The following is a 26,932-nucleotide window of genomic DNA, read 5'->3' on the forward strand; positions in this document are numbered from 1 at the left end:
CATGAAATTCACACTTCTCCAGCTTGGCATATAGGTGATTTTCACGTAATTTTTTTAGAACCTGACGCACCTGGGTAACGTGTTGTTCAATAGAGTCAGAATATATCAAGATATCGTCTAAATAGACAACTACGAATCTTCCAAGAAAATCACGGAGCACATCGTTAATGAGATCCTGGAAAACTGCCGGAGCGTTAGACAGGCCGAATGGCATAACCAGATACTCATAGTGACCCGACTGAGTACTGAATGCCGTTTTCCACTCATCCCCTGACTTGATTCGGATGAGGTTATATGCTCCTCTCAGGTCAATCTTAGAAAAAATCACAGCCGAACGTAGCTGATCAAAGAGGACAGAAATCAGCGGCAAAGGGTAAGTATTTTTTACTGAGATTTTATTCAAGGCTCTAAAGTCAATGCAAGGTCTGAGTGATCCATCCTTCTTCTCCACAAAGAAGAAGCCTGCACTTAAAGGGGATTTAGACGGCCTGATAAATCCTTTCCCTAGGCTTTCTTTAACATATTCATTCATGGCCACAGTTTCTGGTCCGGACAATGCATATAACCTTCCCTTAGGCAAAGTGGCACCAGGAATTAGCTCAATAGCACAATCATAAGGCCGATGGGGAGGCAGAATGTCCGCATTGCCCTTGGAAAATACATCAACAAAATCCTTATATTCCACAGGAATGGGTGCGGGAATGACAGCAGCTATTCTGATGGGAAGCGTAATACATTCCTTATTACAGATGGTACCCCACTGTGAGATCTCCCCCGACTGCCAATCAATGATGGGATTATGAAAGGCCAGCCAAGGGTGACCCAGAACCACTGGAACTGCTGGGCAATGGGTAAGGAAAAATTCAATTTTTTCGGAATGAAGAGCTCCTACCGAAAATAGTACAGGAGGTGTACAGAGAGAAATAACCCCATTGGACAAGGGACTCCCATCTAAACCATGCATGGTGATACACCTACCCAAGGCTAACTGAGGAATACCTAAGGCCTTGGCCCACGTTAAGTCCATAAAGTTCCCTGCAGCTCCACTGTCAACAAAAGCTGACACCGAGGAACAGAGGCTGCCAAAGGAAACTTTAGCTGGGACTAACAGTGAATTATTTGAGGAGATAAGCTGCAGACCAAAGTGAACCCCCTCACAATTCACTTGGTCGAGGCGTTTCCCGACTTGTTCGGACAATTACGGGCAAAATGTCCCTTACTCCCACAGTACAAACAAAGACCAGAATTTTGCCTTCTGGTTCTTTCTTCAGGAGACAGCTTGGAGAGACCTATCTGCATGGGCTCCTCTATGTCCACAGGAATGGAAAAAACACCAGGAGTAGACCCGACAGATGCTCCTTTTTCAGCCCTCCGCTCTCTGAGACGGCGATCAATCTTAATAGAAAGCTCCATGAGTTTATCAAGAGTCTCAGGAGCGGGATACTGAAGGAGACTGTCTTTTATAGACTCAGATAAGCCGAGGCGAAACTGACTGCGCAGGGCTGGGTCATTCCATCCACAGTCGTTCGACCAACGGCGAAACTCCGTACAATAAATCTCTGCGGGATTCTTACCCTGTCTGAGAGCACGCAAATGACTCTCGGCGGATGCCTCTCTATCAGGGTCATCATACAATAGCCCTAAAGACCCCAGAAAGGCGTCTACAGACAACAATGCCGGATCGTCTGTTCTTAAACCAAAAGCCCAGGTCTGGGGATCCCCCTGAAGTAAAGAAATAATAATTCCGACCCGCTGAGATTCCGTACCTGAGGAGACTGGTCTTAAACGAAAATAAAGTTTACAAGACTCTTTAAAATTAAAAAACTGCTTTCTATCCCCAGAAAAACGGTCAGGCAAATGCATTTTTGGTTCAGGAACGACCCTCGGGGAAGTCCGTAACAGATCTTCCTGTGACCTCACCCGAAGGGATAGATCCTGAACCATCTGAGTAAGTTCTTGAATCTGACTAACTAGAAGCTGGCCAGGATTTGGCCCTACACCAGTGGGATTCATGAGGCCGACAAATCTTCCAAACTGAAATAAGGGAAAAAATCAAACCCTGTTTAATTTTAAATTTTAGTCAGGCCGGTAATAATGTTATGATACCAGTACGTCTGACCAGAGGTGATCTTATGACGGAGGTCAGAGTACTGGAATGGAATGCTGGTTACGGGAGCAGGATAGCCTAGTAACCCCTGGCGCCCTAACTCCGTTGTCTCGCCCGTGTTATCAGAAATCCCCTGCGAGACTATGGTTGCTTGAGCCCATGGCAGCCGCGTTTGAAGGGCGGATTATGTCTGCCCAACTCCGATGCCCCCTCAGGTCTTAATGGGAGACAAAGGGTAATCCGAGACAGGGTGATAACAAGGGGCCCTCTGACTAAGCAACCAGGCCAGGGGCTACAAGCTAACTAACTTAAACCAGAAGTATGTGCGGACAAACCGCCAGGGAAAAGGACAACCAAAAATCCACGAATCTGTTACTCCTATCCAGCACCGCTGGATACCAGAGTGGATTTGTGGGAGCGGAATCCTCCGCAAAAGCTCCGAAACACAATATAACCAAATAATAAATAGTAAGCGGTCAAGCCGCAACACACGGCTACGCCGCGACTCACGAACACCACAGGATGTTAAAGGTGCTCGGTCAGGACTCCAGGAAAAGATGACAACTTCCGAGTATTGGACCACTGAGGACAAGAACGACCGGATAGACAGGACTGGAAAACTCTCTGCAACAGACACAGCAAACAGGAAGCTATTACCGGCGTCTGTGAGAAGTCCAGAGAGTGCTTTTAACTGGGAGCTCTCCAATCAGGAGCCAGACAGGGTAATTAACAATCATGCCGTGCAGCTGCATGCTGCACGGCCAGGATACCAATGAGGTGATTAATCTAGACCCAGCAACGGGGAACGCGGTCCGACAGTGGCGTCCCCGTTGCTAGGGTCTGAGCGGCTCCGTGCGCCCGGCGTCTAACGTTGCTAGGGAGCCGGCGGCTGTCCGCATGCGGCGTCCCTAGTTGCTAGGCGCCGGGCCGCACTGACGGGCGGACCCTCGGCGCCTAACACAGTTCACTACTGTTCCCTTGGAAGCAGCAGTGATAGCTTTGTATGATAACGACTACAACTAATCTGAATCAGGCCCATTGTTACTCCAAAATGACTATTGCTAAAGCTGGTAAGTATATGTGGCTAGACCAATTAGGACACTGTAACTGTGTTATTTATTATACTGTACCTTGGAATAGTAGTATTGCTTTTTGCAGCTTCATTCTGCAGCAAATTCATATAAAGGCCAGAGTAAAACTTTAATTTGAGCAAAAATAAAATAAAATAGAGCAATGTTTTACAGTTTAATTTGGGATTATGTACAGTATATGATGAGATCAGGGATTGGACTTTTTCTTGTCTTCTTCATTTGGATTTGCTCTTTTATCTCCATCCTTTTACGTCACGATTATTTTTTTAGGTGCAGATACCATAATCGTGAGATGATATATTTTAAGTAGACACATAGTACACAAATTTATTTTATTTTGACTTTATGAATGAATACATGTTATTATGCAAGTTGCACAATTCTTTGTTATCTAATGTGTGCACCGAGATCTGTGACGTTACAGCACAATTTAATACAGAATAAACTGTGAATGGAAAAGGCTGTGTAGATGTGAAGTTCTGAAAATACCCTGAGATCTGCTTTAATTTCATTATTCCACACTGTATTTTTAGACTAGAATTCATAGTTTATGAATAGCGATGAATAGATTAATTCATTTGGCTGAGTGGCGTGGTTGGGATCGGACTGGGAATATTAAAAGTCAAATTTAGGGCCTTATTCATGTTTGTTAGCAAACCAAAAAAGTAAGCAACTGGGCAAAACCATGTTGCAAGTGCAGGTGGGCCAGATGTAACGTGCAGAGAGATTTAGATTTGGGTGGGATGTGTTCAAACAAATCCAAATTGCAGTGTAAAAATAAAGCAGCCAGTATTTACCATGCACTAAACCAATCTAACCCTTCCAAATCGAAATCTCTCTGCACGTTACATCTTCCCCACCTGCAGTGAAGCATGTTTTTCTACAATTGCTTACTCTTTTGGTTTGCTAACAAACCTGAATAACCCCCTTTGTTTGACAAATATGGAATGAAGCAATTATGTTGTGGAAGATTAGAAAATTTCGCTCATCTCTGTGTATTGGGTAAGTGCATGTCTATTTGTAGCATAACTCACTGGGTACATTGTAGATTGTGCAGATTATTTTGGTGAAGACTGGGAATAGAGAAAAGTGGGTTGCACATTTCTAGATACATAAGATCTCTATAGAATGTTGCCAATGTAGTTCACATGGACATTATTAATAACATTAATTTCCCATTGTGATACATAATGGACAATGAGCCTCTGCGCTAATAACAACAAGAGAAGATCAATATAGGAAATTACTCAGACTTGTTATTAGTGCAGAGGCTCATTGTCTAATGTGTTACCTATAAAATAGGTATAGTGATTTATGTATGCAGCCACTGGTATACATCCCTCTTTGCTGCTGATTGTTTAAATCTGAAAATTATCAAATATATATATATATATATATATATATATATATATATATATATATATATCTATCCTTACTAGAGACAGGTTGATTTGGGTTTTTCTACTTGATACTTACATAGTCAGGATCCCAGGAAATGTAGAGAAGCTCCTGAGAAACTTTTATCACAAAATAGAAAATGAATATAACTAACATAATAAGAGGACTGATAACTCTCCAAGTGGCTTGCCAAAAAATATTTGGTTTGTGACCAATCATGAATTCAATGTCTTTGTTAAACCTACAAGATAAAAATAATAATTGTAACTCATAGCGGGTGGAATTTTAAAATAAACTGTATACGGTACATGAATGACAATGATAGATTATACGGTGATGCTCTAGCTCATAGGTCTGCAAACTCGGTCCTCATTACCCCACACAGTGCATGTTTCTCAGGTAACCCAGCAGGTGCACAGGTGTATTAATTACTCACAGACACATTTTAAAAAGTCTGCAGGTGGAGTCAATTATTTCACTTGTGATTCTGTGAGGAGACCTGCAAAACATGCACCTCACTCACACAGTGTTGTATGTGTGGACAGGCCAGGCTACAATTTGGTTTTTCTATTAGATAAGCTCCATATTTCTAATACGTTAAAGGAATCATGTTCATTCTGTATTCTGTAACAAAATATATATTTCTTAGAACATTTCTGTTTATAAGCTGTTGCATTTCCCATTGATACTTCCTGTCTAACGGCCGCTTGAAGTGCTATAGCAAATCCTACCAGTCACATCCTACCAGTTACAGGACAATGAAACATTTACGCAAATAAAAAAACAAAGGAGTCAATTTCGTAAACTGCGAAAAGCCGTTTCTCTTGGATTTTCACAGAAGAAATTGCTCTTTGCAGTTTACTAACATATTATCTCTTCTGCTTACCGCTATCCCTATAGACCGATATGAGGATGTAGCCTGACAGCAATTTAGCATGCAATGAAAAGATTAGCTTTTCTTCATTGGGTAATGCCATCTGCAAGTCACATTCCCCCCTTTCCTATGTCCCACCTTTATCACACCTGTGTTATGCGATGCCATTTCAGGAGCCATCCATATCGTTTGGCCATAGTGGATGTGTGTAGTATATGGGGTAATTCAGACTGCATTGTGGCAGCGATTGCAGTCTGAATTACTATGCTCATTGCGCACGCGCGGCGGAAAACATCTAATTTTTGCGATCGCCTCTGCCTGATTGACAGGCAGACTCAGTCACGGGGCAGGAGGGGGCATGCCAATGACATTAGAATGCCATTGGTGGGGCGCGGTCCGGACAACGGAGGCATGTCCAGACCATTGGGGGGGGGGCGGCTGGTGGTGGCTGTGACCCAGTATGCGGCGGTTAGCCCCCTGCCAGCACGCAGGAGCTGCGCTGGCAGGGAGCTTCTTGTCAGGTACAAAAGCATCGCCGCTGGGCGTCCCCCACATGTCAGAGAAACTGATCGTAGATGTGCTACATTTAGCACATCTACGATTAGGTCTGAATTACCCCCAGTGAAGGAGCACCTGCTTAAATGGTAGTTGCTTGGAAGTCCATACACTTCCTGTTTTCTTTTCTTTAGGCATGTGTTCTTTAATATACAATTGTGTATTCTTACAGCTTTTACATTAATAGCCCTTTTGGCCAAGTCCATTTCAAAAATTTCAATCTTTATATAAACTAAATATATCATGTCCTCTTCTTACTGTATTACATTGTATAAAAAGGATGATATCTTAAAATGCTGAAACATTGCTTCTTACACTGGGTGCACTATTTGTTTTCTAACATTTGTCTATTTAAAAACAAAAATACAGTATCACTGTCATTGTTTGCATTTTATGGGCAGGACGGCGGGACCTAAGCGGAACTAACTTCACTGCCACCGCAATCAAGGCTTGGACTGCGGTGGGCTTTCTGGTTGTCTATGGACGGCGAGTTTCGATCCTAGTGTCCTATACATGATATGCCTTCTTGTATTATGCTGCTTGTGAGCTTATTTTACCTTTATCAATACACGCTATTTTGAATTTGTAAAGCAGCAGTATAACCATTCTGGCAGGTAATTGCCAGAGGAATGTTCCCAGCCGCTGGTTTTAGCCAGTAAATGTATGCTTGTCCAGCTCAAGTTCATTACAATCAGGTCTCCATTAACACTAGGACAAGGTAAGTGAACCTAATCAGGTTGGTCAAGGTCACTTATAAATGCTGTTGTAAAGCTGGTAAATGGAGTGAAATGACAGGGTAATAAGTCAAAGACTTTTTGTTGCACTTACTGGTTTCTCTGGGGGTAATTCCGAGTTGATCGCTAGCTGCAGTTGTTCGCAGCGCAGCAATCAGGCTAAAAATCGGCATTTATGCGCATGCGTATGGGCCGCAATGCGCACGCGCATCGTATGGGTACAAAGCCCATTGTGGTTGTGCACAGGTTATAGCGAAGTTTTCAGTCACACTGATGGCCACAAGAAGATTAACAGGAAGGGGGTGTTTCTGGGTGTCAACTGACCGTTTTCAGGGAGTGATTGCAAAAATGCAGGCGTGTCTGAAAAAACGCAGGCATGGCTGGGCGTTCACTGGGCGGGTGTATGACGTAAAATCAGGACATGAATAGACTGAAGTGATTGCAAGTGCTGAGTAGGTTCAGAGCTACTGAAACTGCACACACTTTTTTTGCAGAGCTCGGCTGCACATGCGTTCGCACTTCTGCTAAGCTAAAATACACTCTCCAGTGGACGGCGGTATAGCGTTTGCACGGCTGCTAAAACTAGCTAGCAAGCGATCAACTCGGAATGACCCCCTCTGTCTCTGTATTTGTGATAATTGCCCTCTGAGGTACTCAAACAACAACAATATCATTAGTGGATTGGACCTTTTAACTTTCTGGTTTATTCACCCTTATTGTACAAGGTGACTGCATACAATTTCAGGGTGAAAATGAGATTGGTTTGTCTAGCAGTTTATGTCTGTAGTGGCATCTGTCAGACATTTAGTACTTGTTAAATTTTGTTTCATGTTACATTACCAATGCGTGCTCATTACTACTTAGGTGGATGTTTTGTGTGTGTGTGTGTGTGTGTGTGTGTGTGTGTGTGTGTGTGTGTGTGTGTGTGTGTGTGTATGGGGTGTGTGTGTGTATGGGGTGTGCAATAAGTCTCCAGATGCACAAAAAGTATCATATTTACAAATGGAATAAACATGACTATTTTTTCCCAAAGTGTTCTCCAGAGGAGTTTATCCATCTGGGGAACCGGAGATATCAGACTTCAAATCAGCGGTCATTATCGGAGTCTGTTAATTGCTCTTCCTGGACAGATATCTTTACTTCTGTCTGTCTTAGAATTTTTCCGATGGTATAATCCAAAAGCTGTGACTCTCCCATTTTGGTGGACTGTGGTAGCTTGTCTCCACTATGCCTAGAACCGGAGATACCAGCCTTCCAGCAGCAGGAACCTGCTCCAGCTCCTCACGCCTGGGGTGCGGTTTTATATTTTTGCTGGTGGATTGCAACGGCTCCTGAACTCCAATCCTCTAGTACCCTCTGAAAGGATAGATGCTCTAGTTTTTATCCAATTTAAAGCTAAGAAATCCACCACACATAAACCTGAGATATCCATTTTCAAGCAAGATGCCCTCCCACCAGAAAATTACAAATATTAAGTCCACTCCACTATACACCCCTCCCCTGCATATTAAACACCCCATACCAACCTGGAAATCATGTACCTTGATTCATACCAATGCCAATCTTCTACAGTTTAGTGTTCTCCCTCCTGCCCCATCTCAATAAACCCCCTCCCCATTCATTTAGTAAAGGAGTAATTAGCAGAAAGTACTGATCCAGGTCCTGTATCCTGAGTGGAAGGTAAGACACCCACTACAGCTTGTAGGAAATTACATCCACCAATAGCACCTCCTTCCCCACTACTGGAGGATGGGTAGGGGCCCCAGGGTATAGCTTTTCCCAGGGGCCCATACTGCTGTTAAGATGGCCTACTTGGTGAAGCAGCTTCTACATGCTGGATGAAGGTCTTCATTGCAGCTTCAGGTGATTCAAAATGAATCCCACGCATCTTGCGCTTGATTCATGGGAACACAAAGTAGTTGCATGGGGCCAGGTCTGGACTGTTAGGCAGAAGACCAAGCTTCTGGATGCGTACATGGGCCACAAAATCCATCACTTTCCTGGACTTGTGGGCATGTCCTTTGTCATGATGGAGAAGGGTACAAAAAAGTGTGAGTTCTTAGATGGTGCCTGGAAATGGCTTCCAGCACTTGCAATAGGTATTGGTTGGTGTACCAGTCCCCAGTGACAGTGCGCTGCTTTATGACTGCTTTATGACTAGTACAGTAGCTACATCTTGCTTGGCCACAAAAACCTGCTGCATTTACATCGGAACTTCTGTGGCTGCACACCTCCAACTGGGGTCCACTGAGCCGAGTGTTGTTTGGTCTTGGGGTCGAAACTGTAAATCTAGGATTCATCATCACTGATAATCTCCCAGACAAAGTTTGAGCAACTGCCATCAAACCTGGCCAGCATGTTGCAGCACCAAGTCACCTGAGCCTCCTTCAACTATTTTCCAACAAGGCAGAAACTCTGTCCTCAGTGATGGCAGTGACCGTCTCCCACACCTAAATTCTGCAAACCAATCAAACACAGTGGTTCGGGAGGGTGTTTTCTCCCCATAAGCAGCTCGCAGTCGGTCAAGACTCTCCTGCTGTGTCAGACAACTTATGTAGCTGTAGAAGATCATGGCTCTCCAGTGGCATATAAGCTCCATAATGAATTTGCGTAGGAAGTGAACATACTGACTTCTTTGATGTGCAGTGCGGCTCTTATATGGTACAGTGCAACACAATACCCCTATTTGTGCTAATGAAAGTAATTAAAATGTAAGAATAGGCTGCTTATTACCACTTCAGTCCCCTGTTGGTGGGGATCACAATGTGATTCATAAAACAGTATAGACAAGGAGAGTGGATTTTTTTTTCACAGGGGATAATACTGTATATACTCTTTTATAGTCCACAATTGATCAAATAAATAATAATAAAAAAAATAGATGCAATGGGGATTTCATATATGTTTGGTTGTATTTTACATGGACTTGGATGAATTGGGATATTTTTTATATATATTTTTTGAAAATTGATGGTAATTACTGAAGTTTAGAATTTATTGGAGATTCTCTGATGTTATTTCGAATATGACTTTATAGGTTTTTATTTATACATTGTACTCTATGTCTGGATATATTGGAATTATTTTGTTTATTCGCAACTGAGGTATGTTACTTGTTACTATTTTAAGGAATAGCCTCTACACCTTGTCTATACTGTTTTATGAAGTTCAATCGAAAAGTAAATTAAATATTTCTTAAATAGGCAATAGCCTTAGGGGAAACCTTATGATATCTATCTTGGTTAAATTCAAATGGAATTTATCCTGGTTGGAATCTGTTGTTACTAGAAATATGTGGATATGAAGTTGGAATCTACATGTATGTGTATATATGATTATTTGGAATACACATTGTCCATTTTAAGAGTTAATTGAGTAATTTTTTAAATAGGTGTTTGTCACAACTGAGGGCTGGTGTCTGTAGCTGGAAGCCTCAGTTGTAGGGGCTGACGGGTACCGGAATTTAGGAGGTGAGAGAGGACTCCTAGACATGCGCTTAAGCAGTAGCACCCAGATGCCCGAAGGCGGGAACAAGACAACAAGAGATGCCTTTGAGGGTTTTTTATTAAATAATAAAAGTCAAGAGTAAGCAACCAAACAATAAGTGAAAACTGAGTCTCTGAAACACTACTGGTAGAGACCAGTAACCCAGAGTTGGAATGAAAGTGCTGTATAATACTTGGGAGCCCAAGTGCGGTTAAAGGTGATGCTGGGAATCACAGGTGCTACTTAGAATGAAGCTGGGGTTCGCAGGTAACTGTGAGCGAAGCTGGGGTTCACAGGTAAACAGAGAACGAAGCTGGGGTTCGCAGGTAACTGTGAGCGAAGCTGGGGTTCGCAGGTAAACTGTAAATGGTACTGGAGTTCACAGGATTTGTATTCCACAGTAAGGGTTAATACTGGTTGAGAGGTAAACAGGGAACTGCTGGAGAGTGGCTGCTGGAAAGCTGGAGAGATACACTCTGCTAGCACTGGGTGCGGGTACAAGGGAGGCAGGTAGCACCACAGAGCTTTAGCACAGGAGAGCTGGAACAGCACCGCAGAGGGAAAGCACCAGGGAGTCAGGCTATATCACAAGGAAGGTCCACAGGAGAGTCCACAGTGAACTGCACACTGGAATCGCTGGAGAGACAATTGAAGCACTGACAACCTTCTGGGTGCTGGGACAGGATACTTATACCTGCTGGATAGCAGGGATTGGCTGACAATTATAACCTGGCTCCAGCAGCACTGAGGATAGGTGAAAATAGTGACATGTGATCCAAGTCCAAAATGGCTGCGCCCATTGACGGAGATTGAAGGGGAAAGAAGCACTCTGAAACCATGCGTAAAACAACAATGGCAGCGGAGGCCACAGCAGCACAACTCCGCGCGCCCAGATGCGCACAGCGGCCACAGGGATGGAAGCGGTGGCCGGGGCACACAGAGGACGCACATCCAGCAGAAGACCACAGGCGCGGCAGTAACGGCCGTCGCGGGACTGAGAGCGCCGCACCGCCGTAAGTGCAAATACTGAGAAGGCCGCTGAAACCAGCGCTGAAGGCAATAACCAAAAACATAACTATGTCCCGACTCTGGCTCGCTGTGCCAATCTCAGGAGGCACCTAACGGGTAGGAAACGGTGTCTAGTTAACCGGATCGTGAAAGCACACACCCCCCCCCTTTAGGAGTGGCCCTAGGACACTTATTAGGTTTCGCGGAAATCTGGAATGGAATTTCTGGATTAAATTAGGAGCATGGACATCAGATGCATTTGTCCAGGAACGTTCCTCAGGACCGTAGCCCTTTCAATCTATCAGATACTGGAGACGTCCATATCTAACACGAGAATCCAGGATCTTGGCGACCTCATACTCAACACCACATTGAGTCTGGACTTTGGGAGCAGAGGGAAGCGCTGAATGAAAGCGATTCAGAATCACAGGTTTGGGGAGAGAAACATGGAACGTCTTAGGAACTTTCAAAAACGGAGGTAGCTGAAGTTTGTAAGCCACTGGACTGATGACTTGCTCAATCAGGAAAGGTCCAATATAGCGGGGGGCAAATTTCATACTCGGAACCCTCAGTTGAAGATTTTTTTGTAGACAGCTAAACGCGGTCACCAACTTTAAGGGCAGGAATTGCCCTACGCTTCTTATCCGCAAATCTCTTGTACCTGGCGGAGGCTTTTAAAAGAGCCATAGGAACATTCTTCCAGTTATTTGCAAACTGCCGAATCGTGATGTCAGCAGCAGGCACTGATGTTGCAGGAAGCGGCTGAAACTCAGGAACTTTTGGGTGAAACCCATAGTTGGTGATACTGGTTGTTGTTGCAAAATTCAGCTCATGGGAGAAGTTGAACCCAATCGTCCTGGGAAGAGGATACATAGATATAGAGGAAGGCCTCCAAATCTTGATTCACCCTTTCAGTTTACCCATTGGTTTGAGGGTGATAGGCTGTAGAGAATTTCAGCTTGACTTGGAGCGCTTGACAAAGACTTCGCCAGAACTTGGCCACAAACTGAACACTTCTATCGGAAATTATCTCCACAGGGAGACTGTGTAACCTGAAAATCTCTTGAATGAAGACTTGTGCCAACTTGGAATCTGACGGGAGGCCGGTGAGAGGGATGAAATGAGCCATCTTGGTGAACCGGTTAACTACCACCCAGATGGTATTGAATTTGTTACACACAGGGAGATCCGTGACGAAATCCATCGAGAGATGAGTCCACGGATGATGAGGGACAGACAAAGGAACCAGCTGCCCAGCGAGTGACTGGCGGGGTACTTTGTGTTGGGCACACTTTGGGCAGGAGGCCACAAATTCAGCAATGTCCTTTTTTAGGGTCGGCCACCAGTATGATCTGGAAACAAATTCTAAGGTCTTGCGTATGCCTGCGTGTCCGGCAAAGCGAGAGGAATGTGCCCAATGCAAGAGCTTGCTTCAGAGCGCCGGCTTCACAAAACTTTTCCCTGGCTGGGGCATAGAGTCCATCCTCACTGCGGAGAACGCCACTGGATCAATGATATAATGTTTGTCAGTAGACTCAGACTCATTTTCTTGCTCCCAGGAGCGGGAAAGGGCATCAGCCTTGCGATTCTGTGAACCAGGACAAAACTGTCATTTGAAGTCAAATCTGGAGAAAAAGAGTGCCCACCTTGCTTGGCGAGGGTTAAGACATTGAGCGCCTTTTAGATACAGGAGATTCTTGTGATCTTTCATAATTGTGATGGCATGAGAAGCTCCTTCTAATAAGTACCTCCACTCTTCCAAAGCGAGCTTGATCGCCAAAAGTTCTTGATCGCCAATGGCGTAGTTACGCTCGGCAGAAGAGAACTTTTGTGAGAAGAAGCCACAAGGATGTAAATGACCATCATTTGCTCTTTGAGACAGTACGGCACCCACTCCAACGGAAGAGGCATCCACCTCAAGGATGAAGGGCAGACTGGTATTTGGCTGTTTCAAAACCAGAGCAGAGATGAATCTTTGTTTTAACAAATGAAAAGCTTGGGTAGCTTCTTCTGACCATTTGGAAGGGTTAACACCCTTTTTGGTAAGAGCCGTAATAGGCGCTACAATGGTGGAAAAGTCTCGAATAAATTTCCTGTAGTAATTGGCAAACCCTAAGAATCTCTGGATGCCCTTGAGGGTTACAGGAATCGGCCAATCTTGGATCGCTTGAAGCTTCTCGGGGTCCATCTCCAGACCGGAACCGGACACAATATACCCCAGGAACAGGATGGATCTAACTTCAAAGACGCACTTTTCCAGTTTGCAATACAAATGATTGGTACGAAGACGGGACAAAACTTCTTTCACCCAGAACTGATGTTCCTCCAGATTATTCGCGAAGATAAGGATATCATCAAGATAAACCACAACATGATGATACAGGAAGTCTCTGAAGATTTCATTCACGAAGTGTTGGAATACCACTGGAGCATTGCTGAGTCCGAAAGGCATGACGAGGTACTCGTAATGTCCGTCACGGGTGTTAAAAGCGGTCTTCCACTCGTCACTCTTCCGGATTTGTATGAGATTATAAGCACCCCTCAGGTCTAACTTAGTGAAGATAGTGGCGCCACTGATGCGGTCAAACAACTCGGTGATAAGCGGCAGAGGGTACGGATTTTTCACTGTGATGTCATTCAGACCCCGGTAGTCAATACAAGGCCGCAGGCCACCATCTTTCTTCTTTACGAAGAAGCATGCACCAGCTGGAGAAGAGGAAGGCCGGATGAACCCTTTAGCCAGATTTTCCTTGATATACTCCTCCATAGAGTGGGTCTCAGGCAACGACAATGGATATGTGCGTCCACGAGGAGGAGTTTTCCCTGGAATGAGATCGATAGGACAGTCCCATTCTCTATGGGGAGGAAGAATATTGGCTGAAGACTTGCTGAAGACATCGGTGAAAACCTGATATGGCGGAGGTGGAACATCAGGAGACTTAGAGGAGGATTTGCAAACTGGAAGCACTTTATGTAAAAATGTCTTGGAACAGGAAGGACCCCATGCCAGGATATGGGTCGTCTTCCAATCAACTTGGGGATTATGCAGACGAAGCCATGGGAGGCCTAGAACCACAGGATGAGTGGCCCTTGGGATTACCAGGAAGGAAATCAGCTCTGTATGCAGAACCCCTACCCTCAGACGGATAGGTAGGGTCTTGGAGGTAATAACCGCATCAGGAATCCTACTGCCATCCATGGCAGTTAACGATATAGGAGATGACAGTCTCTCAGTGGGTAGAGACCACTGCTTAACGAACCTCTCAGTAATAAAGTTCCCGGCTGCTCCAGAATCCAATAAGACAATAAGGTTCTTGGTACGCAGGGCCACCTGAAGAGAAACTGAGAGGTTGCAGTCACTTGAAGATGGAGAGGAATACATTACTCCTAGCCGACCCCCTCCTTGGCGGGCTAGGATTTGGAGTTTCCCGGACGCTCGGGACCGGCATTAATGAGGTGGGAAGGTGCAGCACAATATAGGCAAAGGCGATTGGATAGACGTCTTCTGCGCTATGCTGGAGAGAGTCGTGAATGACCTATTTGCATAGGTTCGTCTTTGGATGGAGATGGCTGAGGAGGAGGAGCAGAAGGAGTCTTATGAACTGTTGACCTGCCTCGCTTCATAGCTCTTTCACGAAACCGTAGGTCAACTTTAGTGCAGAGCGATACGAGCGCGTTCAATTTCGCGGGTAAGTCTCTAGTGGCGAGCTCATCTTTAATATGTTCCGATAGGCCTTGCCAGAAAGCTGCATAGAGGAGACTTCAGATGCCAACATCTGGAATTGTACTAAATACTGCCCGACAGTTCGTGTCCCCTGATACAGCCGAAGGATCTCAGAAGAAGCTGACGACACTCGACCTGGCTCATCAAAGATACGTCTGAATGTAGCCACAAAGTTGGAGTAGGATGAAAGCAGGGTATCTGATTTTTCCCATAGGGGTGATGCCCAGTCGAGGGCGGAGCCACTGAGTAGAGAGATGATGTATGCAACTTTGGTGCAGTCTGTAGGAAAACTGCTGGGTTGCAACTCAAAGTGGATCTCGCACTGGTTCAGGAAACCCCTGCAGGCTTTTGGGGATCCATCATACTTGGCAGGTGTCGGCAAGTGGAGACGTTGAGGAGAAATGGGTATGGTGGGTGGGGATACCTCTGGAGGTACTACTGTCGGCATACTGGACGCCCCTGACCCACAGAGGGTAGCTTGAATTTCATTCAGTCGGGAGGAGGGTCCTGGAGACACCGGATAACATGGCCTTGTGCAGCCTCCTGATGTTCAAGATGGACTGCCAGTTCTTGCATCGGCCTGGTCCCTTGGATTTGGTCTCAGACTGGATCCATTAGGTCAGTGCTTACTGTCACAACTGAGGGCTGGTGTCGGTAGCTGGAAGCCTCAGTTGTAGGGGCTGACAGGTACCGGAATTTAGGAGGTGAGAGAAGACTCCTAGACATGCGCTTAAGCAGTAGCACCCAGATGCCCGAAGGCGTGACCACGACAAAAGGAGATGCCTTTGAGGCTTTTTTATTAAATAATAAAAGTCAAGAATAAGCAACCAAACAATAAGTGAAAACGTGAGTCTCTGAAACACTACTGGTAGAGACCAGTAACCCGGAGTTGGAGTGAAAGTGCTGTATAATACTTGGGAGCCCAAGTGCGGTTAAAGGTGATGGTGGGAATCACAGGTGCAACTTAGAATGAAGCTGGGGTTCGCAGGTAACTGTGAGCGAAGCTGGGGTTCGCAGGTATACTGTAAATGGTACTGGAGTTCACAGGATTTGTATTCCACAGTAAGGGTTAATACTGGTTGAGAGGTAAACAGGGAACTGCTGGAGAGTGGCTGCTGGAAAGCTGGAGAGATACACTCTGCTAGTGCTGGGTGCGGGTACAAGGGAGGCAGGTAGCACCACAGAGCTTTAGCACAGGAGAGCTGGAACAGCACCGCAGAGGGAAAGCACCAGGGAGTCAGGCTATATCACAGGGAAGGTCCACAGGAGAGTCCACAGTGAACTGCACACTGGAATCGCTGGAGAGACAATTGAAGCACTGACAACCTTCTGGGTGCTGGGACAGGATACTTATACCTGCTGGATAGCAGGGATTGGCTGACAATTATGACCTAGCTCCAGCAGCACTGAGGATAGGTGAAAATAGTGACATGTGATCCAAGTCCAAAATGGCTGCGCCCATTGACGGAGATTGAAGGGGAAAGAAGCACTCTGAAACCATGCGTAAAACAACAATGGCGGCGGAGGCTGCAGCAGCAGAACTCCACACACCCAGATGCGCACAGCGGCCACAGGGATGGAAGTGACCGCCGGGGCACACAGAGGACGCACATCCAGCAGAAGACCACAGGCGCGGCAGTGACGGGCGCGACGGGACTGAGAGCGCCGCACCGCCGTAAGTGCAAATACTGAGAAGGCCGCTGAAACTAGCGCTGAAGGCAATAACCAAAAACATAACTATGTCCTGGCTCTGGCTCGCTGCGCCAATCTCAGGAGGTACCCAATGGGTAGGAAACGGCGTCTAGTTACCCGGATCGTGACAGTGTTGATTCTGAATGTAGTTGTGTGGTAAATATCTTTGCCGAGAGTATATCCACATCTGTCATATTCCCATTTAGGGTTCATCAAGGTATGCAGTCATTAAAGGCTTAAATTGGTTAAATACATTATACAGTTCCATTAAGGATTTTATGATAAATGTATCTCTGTCTTTCCATCACCAGCTCTGTTGTATTTCTCTTTTCTTTAATTTGGAAAATAATAACTAGATTTTTGATTGTCCACCCGTAATGTAAGGTCTTTGTAGGAAATGTTATTATTGTGTATTTATATGATGCATTCTTGGTATTGTAGACATACACCCCATAAGAAGTCTCCTAGGAGACGAAATGAGTCGGGTAACTGGCTGTGATGTTTGCTGTGACCCCAAAGGGGAAGAACAACTATTGTACTATCAACACTTCAAGAAGAACTTTTTAATAAATTACATTGGACTTTTAATTGTGTGTTCTTATTATCATACAAAGAGCGAGAAGATGGCCACTAAGATTGTGACCTCTGGCATGGGCGCCATACCACTATATATACATAGTATATTGACGTTCCCTTTGGCAATGGTTTAATACATTACCTTTTCTTATTAGTTTGTATAACTAAGGTAATGCACAGTTGCCAACTGGGGAAGTGCATTTAATAACACAAGCCACTAATTAGTGTTAATTGGACTTGGATCTTTTGTTTTTATTTAATTTGTCAAAACTGCATGTGTACACTGCATGATATCCTGATACAAGAATACTTATCCTTTTATAGAGAAGGCTAAATAAACAAGCATACTATTTTTTTATTCAATGTTTCAAATTATTATTAAAAAAATATAACGCATAAGATAAATTTAATATGAATCTTTAAAAACAAAATGTAGTTACATATTATGATTATTTTGCTTATAAAATTAAATTTACCTGTCTATTCCATATATGTAAACCACTGAAAACATTTCACAAAATGCTATAATTAGCAAAGGTATGGATCCGGCAAAACCATCAAATAAAGCAAGCCAGTAATTTCCAGATCTCAGCACAAATATAAGTGCAATCAAAAATGAAATTACACATATACCACCTAGAAAAAACAAAAAGGAAAAAAAGATTTAGTGTAATGATTACTGTGTATATTTCATTAATACAGTATGTTGTCAGTACCTCAACTTTTAATATATAATCCCTGAATAATATTTAATGTAATAAAAACTCCTTATAATCATGATTGAAAGAGTCTGTAGGGTGGAGTGCTACCAGGGACACCATCAGGGGTGAATGCTGGGCCCGTCCCAGCTACTTCAACTAATAGAGTGAAACAGAATAGCCCCCTGTTTTACTGGAGGTAAAAGTTATGCCCCTGCAGTCTAATCCCATGCTGTGCAGCATGCAACTACTTAAAAACTAATTGTTCCAGACCCTACTCTCCAGGACCAGACTAGTGTGAATGATGCCTGCTGCTGCAGCTCTCTTGAGACCAGCTGCTCAGCTCTGGAGTCTAGATGGGAGAAGAGGAGTCCTGCAGGGAGGTGACATGCTGCCTGTGAAGAGAGGAGAAGAACCTAGCAAGACATGTGGATTTAAAGGAAACAATGCAACTGGGATTGCCCTCTCAGCCCTCCACCAAGGTGAGTACGATTCTGCTATATTCTAGTCAGGGCACTCTCTCTTCCTCGATTCCTCCTCTCTCTCCTCCATTTTTCTTCTCTCTTGCTCTCACTCACTCACTCTACCATATCCCCCATTCCTTCTCTCTCTCTCCCCCCCCCCCCCCACCCCCACTTGCTCACTCTCTATAATTTCCCTTATTCCCTCTCTCTTTCTCACATTCCCCCTATGGCAGGCCTGGCCAACCTGTGGCTCTCCAGATGTTGTGAAACTACACATCCCAGCATGCCCTGCCACAGTTTTTTAGCCTTCCCGAATAGCAAAACTGTAGCAAAGCATGATGGGACTTGTAGTTTTACAACAGCTGGAGAGCCACAGGTTGGCCAGGCCTGCCCTATGGCTTATTCCTTCTCTCTGTTCCTCCTCTCTCTCTCTCCCATTTCCTTCTCTCTCTCCCATTCCCCTCTATGCCGCCTCTCTTCCTCCAATTTCCCCCTATTCCTTCTCTCTCTCTCTGCATTCTTCCTCTCTCGCTCTCTCCCTCCCCTATTTTCCCCTATTCCGTGTATCTCTCTCTCTCTCTCTATTCCTAATCTCTCCCTTTTCCCTCTATTCCACCTCTCTCCCTCCAATTTAATCATATTCCTTCTCTCTCTATTCCTGCTTTCTCTTTCCCTCTCCTTTCTCTCTCTTTCATCTGCCCCTATTCTTCTGCACTCTCTCCCATTTGCCCCTATTCCTCTTCTCTTTCCCATCTGCCGCTATTCTTCCTCTCTCTCATGCGCTCTCTCTCTCTCATGCGCTCTCTTCCTCTCTTCCATCTGCCCCTTTCCTCCTCTCTCTTCCATCTGCCCCTATTCCTCTTTTCATTCTCCCATCTACTGCTATTCCTCCTCCTCCTCTCTCTCTTGCCCATCTGCCCCTATTCCTCCTCCTCTTTTCTCTCTCACCCGTCTGCCCCTATTACTCCTCCTGCTTTCTCTTGCCCATCTCCCCCTATTTCTCCTCTCTCTCTTTCCCTCCTATTCCTTCACTTTATTCTTTCAGTCTTGCTCTCGCTACCTCCATAACCCCATGAGAATCATGAAAGGAAGGGTGGTGGTGGGGGGCTCTGCCTATATACCAGTCCTGGCCCCACAATGTCTGGTGGCAGCCCTGGGTACTACAACTGCAAAAACATAGGTGCAGTATGAGACTGTATAGCCAGTTTTTCAAAATTTGTACTGTGGTTTGAAGAAGCCCAAACGCATGTTTGGGACCATCTCTTTCTGTTAAGAGTTCCATAGCCAGGTCATATATATTTTGTTTGTTTTAAATGAAGGCAAGCCTACATATAATATATGTTATACCATATATATGTACAGTATGATGAATTTAGCCACATTCCCCACATGACATGCACAAACAAGACAAAAAAATAGTTTCAAACTAATTTGTCAACTCGATGCGAAAATAGTATTTCTCAAAATTTAGATTGATTATTTGGGAGGTTCAATCATGTTTGAGCTCATCTAATTCCAGCTCAAATTAATATGTTTTACTTTTTTAAATAGGAACAAATAAGATTTTACTCACCGGTAAATCTATTTCTCGTAGTCCGTAGTGGATGCTGGGGACTCTGTAAGGACCATGGGGAATAGCGGTTCCGCAGGAGACTGGGCACAGCTAAGAAAGATTTAGGACTACCTGGTGTGCACTGGCTCCTCCCACTATGACCCTCCTCCAGACCTCAGTTAGGATACTGTGCCCGGAAGAGCTGACACAATAAGGAAGGATTTTGAATCCCGGGTAAGACTCATACCAGCCACACCAATCACACCGTATAACTCGTGATATTATACCCAGTTAACAGTATGAACATAACAGAACCTCTCAACAGATGGCTCAACAATAACCCTTTTAGGTAACAATAACTATATACAAGTATTGCAGACAGTCCGCACTTGGGACGGGCGCCCAGCATCCACTACGGATTCCGAGAAATAGATTTACCGGTGAGTAAAATCTTATTTTCTCTGACGTCCTAGTGGATGCTGGGGACTCCGTAAGGACCATGGGGATTATACCAAAGCTCCCAAACGGGCGGGAGAGTGTGGATGACTCTGCAGCACCGAATGAGAGAACTCAAGGTCCTCCTCAGCAAGGGTATCAAATTTGTAGAATTTTGCAAACGTGTTTGCCCCTGACCAAGTAGCAGCTCGGCAAAGTTGTAAAGCCGAGACCACTCGGGCAGCCGCCCAAGAAGAGCCTACCTTCCTCGTGGAATGGGCTTTTACCGATTTAGGCTGCGGCAGGCCAGCCGCAGAATGCGCAAGCTGAATTGTGCTACAAATCCAGCGAGCAATAGTCTGCTTCGAAGCAGGAGCACCCAGCTTGTTGAGTGCATACAGGATAAATAGCGAGTCAGTCTTTCTGACTCCAGCCGTCCTGGAAACATAAATTTTCAAGGCCCTGACTACGTGCAGTAACTTGGAGTCCTCCAAGTCCCTAGTAGCCGCAGGCACCACGATAGGTTGGTTCAAGTGAAAAGCTGATACCACCTTAGGAAGAAACTGGGGACGAGTCCTCAATTCTGCCCTATCCATATGGAAAATCAAATAGGGGCTTTTACATGATAGAGCCGCCAATTCCGACACACGCCTAGCCGAAGCCAAGGCCAAAAGCATGACCACTTTCCACGTAAGATATTTTAAATCCACGGTTTTAAGTGGCTCAAACCAATGTGACTTTAGGAAACCCAACACCACGTTGAGGTCCCACGGTGCCACTGGAGGCACAAAAGGAGGCTGAATATGGAGCACTCCCCTGACAAATGTCTGAACTTCAGGTAGTGAAGCCAGTTCTTTTAGGAAGAAAATCGACAGAGCCGAAATCTGGACCTTAATGGAACCCAGTTTTAGGCCCATAGTCACCCCTGACTGTAGGAAGTGCAGAAATCGACCCAGCTGAAATTCCTCCGTTGGGGCCTTCTTGGCCTCACACCACGCAATATATTTTCGCCATATGCGGTGATAATGGTTTGCGGTTACTTCTTTCCTAGCCTTAATCAGCGTAGGAATGACTTCCTCCGGAATGCCCTTTTCCTTCAGGATCCGGTGTTCAACCGCCATGCCGTCAAACGCAGCCGCGGTAAGTCTTGGAACAGACAGGGCCCCTGCAGCAGCAGGTCTTGTCTGAGCGGTAGAGGCCATAGGTCCTCTGAGATCATTTCTTGAAGTTCCGGGTACCAAGCTCTTCTTGGCCAATCCGGAACAATGAGTATAGTTCTTACTCCTCTTCTCCGTATTATCCTCAGTACCTTGAGTATGAGAGGAAGAGGAGGGAACACATAAACCGACCGGTACACCCACGGTGTCACTAGAGCGTCCACAGCTATTGCCTGCGGGTCTCTTGACCTGGCGCAATACTTTTGTAGCTTTTTGTTTAGGCGGGACGCCATCATGTCCACCTGTGGCCTTTCCCAACGGTTTACAATCATTTGGAAGACTTCTGGATGAAGTCCCCACTCTCCCGGGTGGAGGTCGTGCCTGCTGAGGAAGTCTGCTTCCCAGTTGTCCACTCCCGGAATGAACACTGCTGACAGTGCTAACACGTGATTTTCCGCCCATCGGAGAATCCTTGTGGCTTCTGCCATCGCCGTCCTGCTTCTTGTGTCGCCCTGTCGGTTTACATGGGCGACTGCCGTGATGTTGTCTGACTGGATCAGAACCGGCTGGTTTTGAAGCAGGGGCTTTACCTGACTTAGGGCATTGTAAATGGCCCTTAGTTCCAGAACATTTGTGTAGGGAAGTCTCCTGACTTGACCAAAGTCCTTGGAAGTTTCTTCCCCGTGTGACTGCCCCCCAGCCTCGAAGGCTGGCATCCGTGGTCACCAGGACCCAGTCCTGTATGCCGAATCTGCAGCCCTCTTTGAGATGAGCACTCTGCAGCCACCGCAGCAGAGACACCCTGGTCCTTGGAGATAGGGTTATCAACCGATGCATTTGAAGATGCGATCCGGACCACTGGTCCAACAGGTCCCACTGAAAAGTTCTGGCATGGAACCTGCCGAATGGAATTGCTTCGTAGGAAGCTACAATTTTTCCCAGGACTCGCGTGCAGTGATGCACCGACACCTGTTTCGGTTTCAGGAGGCCTCTGACTAGAGATGACAGCTCCTTGGCTTTCTCCTCTGGGAGAAACACTTTTTTCTGGACTGTGTCCAGAATCATCCCCAGGAACAGTAGACGTGTCGCAGGAACCAGCTGTGACTTTGGAATATTCAGAATCCAACCGTGCTGGTGTAGCACCTCCTGAGATAGCGCTACGCCGACCAACAACTGCTCTCTGGACCTCGCCTTTATCAGGAGATCGTCCAAGTATGGGATAATTAAAACTCCCTTTTTTCGAAGGAGTATCATCATTTCGGCCATTACCTTGGTAAATACCCTCGGTGCCGTGGACAGGCCGAACGGCAACGTCTGGAATTGGTAATGACAATCCTGTACCACAAATCTGAGGTACTCCTGGTGAGGATGGTAAATGGGGACGTGCAGGTAAGCATCCTTGATGTCCAGAGATACCATGTAATCCCCATCTTCCAGGCTTGCAATAACCGCCCTGAGCGATTCCATCTTGAACTTGAATTTTTTTATATATGTGTTCAAGGATTTTAAATTTAAAATGGGTCTCACCGAACCGTCCGGTTTCGGTTCCACAAACATTGTGGAATAGTAACCCCGTCCTTGTTGAAGTAGGGGCACCTTGATTATCACCTGCTGGGAATACAGCTTGTGAATTGCCTCTATCACAGCCTCCCTGTATGAGGGAGTCGTTGGCAAGGCAGATTTGAGGAAACGGCGGGGGGGGGGGGAATGTCTCGAATTCCAGCCTGTACCCCTGAGATACCACTTGATGGATCCAGGGATTTACTTGTGAGCGAGCCCACTGATTGCTGAAGTTTTTGAGACGGGCCCCCACCATACCTGGCTCCGCCTGTTGAGCCCCAGCGTCATGCGGCTCCATGTGCCTTTTAGAATCTGCATCACCTGTCCACTGCCGAGTTCATAAACCTCTCCTGGCAGAAATGGACAGTGCACTTATTTTTGATGCCAGCCAGCAAATATCCCTCTGTGCATCTCTCATGTATAAGACAGCGTCTTTAATATGCTCTATGTTTAGCAATATAGTGTCCCTGTCTAGGGTGTCAATGTTTTCCGACAGGGAATCCGACCACGCAGCTGCAGCACTGCACATCCATGCTGAAGCAATAGCTGGTCTCAGTATAATACCAGTGTGCGTATAAATAGCCTTCAGGAGATGCTCCTGCTTTCTATCTGCAGGTTCCTTTAGGGCGGCCGTATCCGGAGACGGTAGTGCTACCTTTTTTGATAAGCGTGTAAGCGCTTTATCCACCCTAGGGGGTGTTTCCCAGCGTGACCTATCCTCTGGCGGGAAAGGGTACGCCATTAGTAACTTTTCAGAAATTACCAATTTTTTATCGGGGGAAGCCCACGCTACTTCACACACTTCATTTAATTCTTCAGAAGGAGGAAAAACTACTGGTAGTTTTTTCTCCCCAAACATAATACCCTTTTTTGTGGTACCTGGGGTCACATCAGAAATGTGTAAAACATTTTTCATTTCCTCAATCATATAACGAGTGGCCCTATTGGACATTACATTAGTCTCTTCGTCGTCGACACTGGTATCAGTATCCGTGTCGACATCTGTGTCTGCCATCTGAGGTAGCGGGCGTTTTAGAGCCCCTGATGGCCTTTGAGACGTCTGGGCAGGCACGGGCTGAGAAGCCGGCTGCCCCGCATTTGGCATGTCGTCAAATTTTTTATGTAAGGAGTCGACACTTTCACGTAATTCCTTCCACAAGTCCATCCACTCTGGTGTCTGCCCCGCAGGGCGTGACAACACATTTATAGGCACCTGCTCCTCCTCCACATAAGCCTCCTCATCAAACATGTCGACACAGCCGTACCGACACACCGCACACACACAGGGAATGCTCTGACAGAAGACAGGACCCCACAAAGCCCTTTGGGGAGACAGAGAGAGAGTATGCCAGCACACACCAGAGCGCTATATAATAGAGGGATTAACTAAATTATATCCCCTTATAGCTGCTATATGTATATTGCGCCTAAATTTAGTGCCCCCCCCCTCTCTTTTTTACCCTTTCTGTAGTGTAGACTGCAGGGGAGAGCCAGGGAGCTTCCTTCCAGTGGAGCTGTGAGGGAGAAATGGCGCCAGTGTGCTGAGGGAGATAGCTCCGCCCCTTTTTCGGCGGTCTTTTCTCCCGCTTTTTAATGGATTCTGGCAGGGGTATTTATCACATATATAGCCTCTGGGGCTATATATTGTGATATATTTGCCAGCCAAGGTGTTTTTATTGCTGCTCATGGCGCCCCCCCACAGCGCCCTGCACCCTCAGTGACCGGAGTGTGAAGTGTGTATGAGGAGCAATGGCGCACAGCTGCAGTGCTGTGCGCTACCTTGGTGAAGACTGATGTCTTCTGCCGCCGATTTTCCGGACTCTTCTTGCTTCTGGCTCTGTAAGGGGGCCGGCGGCGCGGCTCTGGGACCGAACATCAATGGCCGGTTCCATGCGGTCGATCCCTCTGGAGCTAATGGTGTCCAGTAGCCTAAGAAGCCCAAGCTACCACCAGTTAGGTAGGTTCGCTTCTTCTCCCCTTAGTCCCTCGCTGCAGTGAGTCTGTTGCCAGCAGATCTCACTGTAAAATAAAAAACCTAAAATATACTTTCTCTCTAGGAGCTCAGGAGAGCCCCTAGTGTGCATCCAGCTCAGTCGGGCACAGGATTCTAACTGAGGTCTGGAGGAGGGTCATAGTGGGAGGAGCCAGTGCACACCAGGTAGTCCTAAATCTTTCATAGCTGTGCCCAGTCTCCTGCGGAGCCGCTATTCCCCATGGTCCTTACGGAGTCCCCAGCATCCACTAGGACGTCAGAGAAAATGGCAAATTTGGATTTTTGAATTCACTAGTGTTTGTTAGGACCTCGAGTTGTGGCCGGTGTTGGTTCAGTAACATACAGATACTAGACATGCCGCTGTGTGCAGCAATAGGATAGTTGACATCATTCTCCAGCCAGCAAGGCGTGCACCTATACTGTGGCTTTATTTATCTGCCTCTTACAGATATGGCATTAGTGTTGTTTGTTAAACATAAAACAAGTGGGATATTGAAAGTGGATGACAACTAGTAAGAATGATCTCTGTCTTATAGTGACTGGGCTTCTTGAACAGTAAGTATTGTAAGATCCTATAGGTGTTGATATAGGTGCCAGTGGTCTATGATAGACGTCAGCCCACATAAAAACAACTTAACAAGGTTTTGTTTGCAGGATGACACAGGGTTCATACTGGAATGTACAACAGTTACACAATGTAGACATACTGCAACAGATACATCCAGGAAAGTATGGGGTTAACACAGGTTGTGTGCAGATAAATTGGAAGCACCCAACTGTAAATGTATTCAAATAATGGTGGCAGTGGAGTGTGTGCCCACATACATATGGTGAAGGTGACACTGTAGACTATGTAGGGTCTCTCCTGCATATAAGGCCAGTCTCTCTGTGGAGATTCTCAGGGGCACATTCTTCCTCTATGCAAGTGAACTGGAGACACACAGTAGAGGGACACATGTACAGCAGCGTGCTTAGACTGGAGGTGGCACATGGATACAATTGTAACTTGTATTATCACACCAAAGTTTTTATGAACATACCCACTCCAACATTTAAAAGATTTCAATGGCTACACTGAGTATAGTGGGGCTAGGGAAATGTCTGCTGAAAATAGTTACGGCAGTGTGAGTGGTTGGTTACACTTTCAACCAAAAATTAGTTTACAAATCTGACACTTGATAATTCTCCCTTTGCCATAAAATTCTTAACAACAATATTGCACAACCATATACTGTGCTAAATGCACTTGCTGACAAAAATGCTTTAACTGCCCAGAGAAAACCATAACACATCATAAACAAATGGCAAACTGCAAACCCCAGGACCCTACAAAACATTCAATACCCTCCAGCTAACGAAACCTCTGTAACACCACCCACAACTATCCTAGTGGATATCAGCTTCCAGGCTAACAGCTCAAATAAAATGTAGCTTGTCATCCATAACTATAATGTATGTCAAATACAAAAATCTAAAACCTCTGCATTTGTAAACCTCAGGCCAATTTGGCCTTGCATTATTTTAAGCTGCTTATTAGTTGAAAATTTTCGCTTTAACATAAAATCCTTAATGTATAATAGTTAAAATCACTATTTTCCCATTTGCTATACTCCCCCTCTTGGTTTATGACGTAGCCTCAGCGTCTTCAATACATTTTCACCAAAGCATTGTAATCAAAACCCAAATTCAATTCGCTGGAACAAAATAAATCTGACAAAGCAACCACAAACCTTCCACATGCTCCATCAGGCCAATAAAACTTCATTCAGACAAAATGTAAACATTAAAACCAAATCACTTGACTACAGTATCATGCAGCAAAACAAAC

General features: G+C 45.5%; 1 protein-coding gene across 1 annotated transcript in view; it reads right to left on the minus strand.

Moving 5' to 3' along the window:
* Positions 1-26,932, minus strand: part of SLC6A19 (solute carrier family 6 member 19) — a 572,970-nt gene that overhangs the window by 11,224 nt on the left and 534,814 nt on the right. The window contains exons 10-11 of the mRNA XM_063922661.1: positions 17,722-17,881; positions 4,675-4,837 (exon numbers count right to left, since the gene is read on the minus strand). Coding sequence (XP_063778731.1) covers positions 4,675-4,837; positions 17,722-17,881 — 323 coding nt within the window. The remainder of the gene's footprint in view (positions 1-4,674; positions 4,838-17,721; positions 17,882-26,932) is intronic.

Source organism: Pseudophryne corroboree, chromosome 5 (assembly GCF_028390025.1).
Source record: "Pseudophryne corroboree isolate aPseCor3 chromosome 5, aPseCor3.hap2, whole genome shotgun sequence".
NCBI lineage: Eukaryota > Metazoa > Chordata > Amphibia > Anura > Myobatrachidae > Pseudophryne > Pseudophryne corroboree.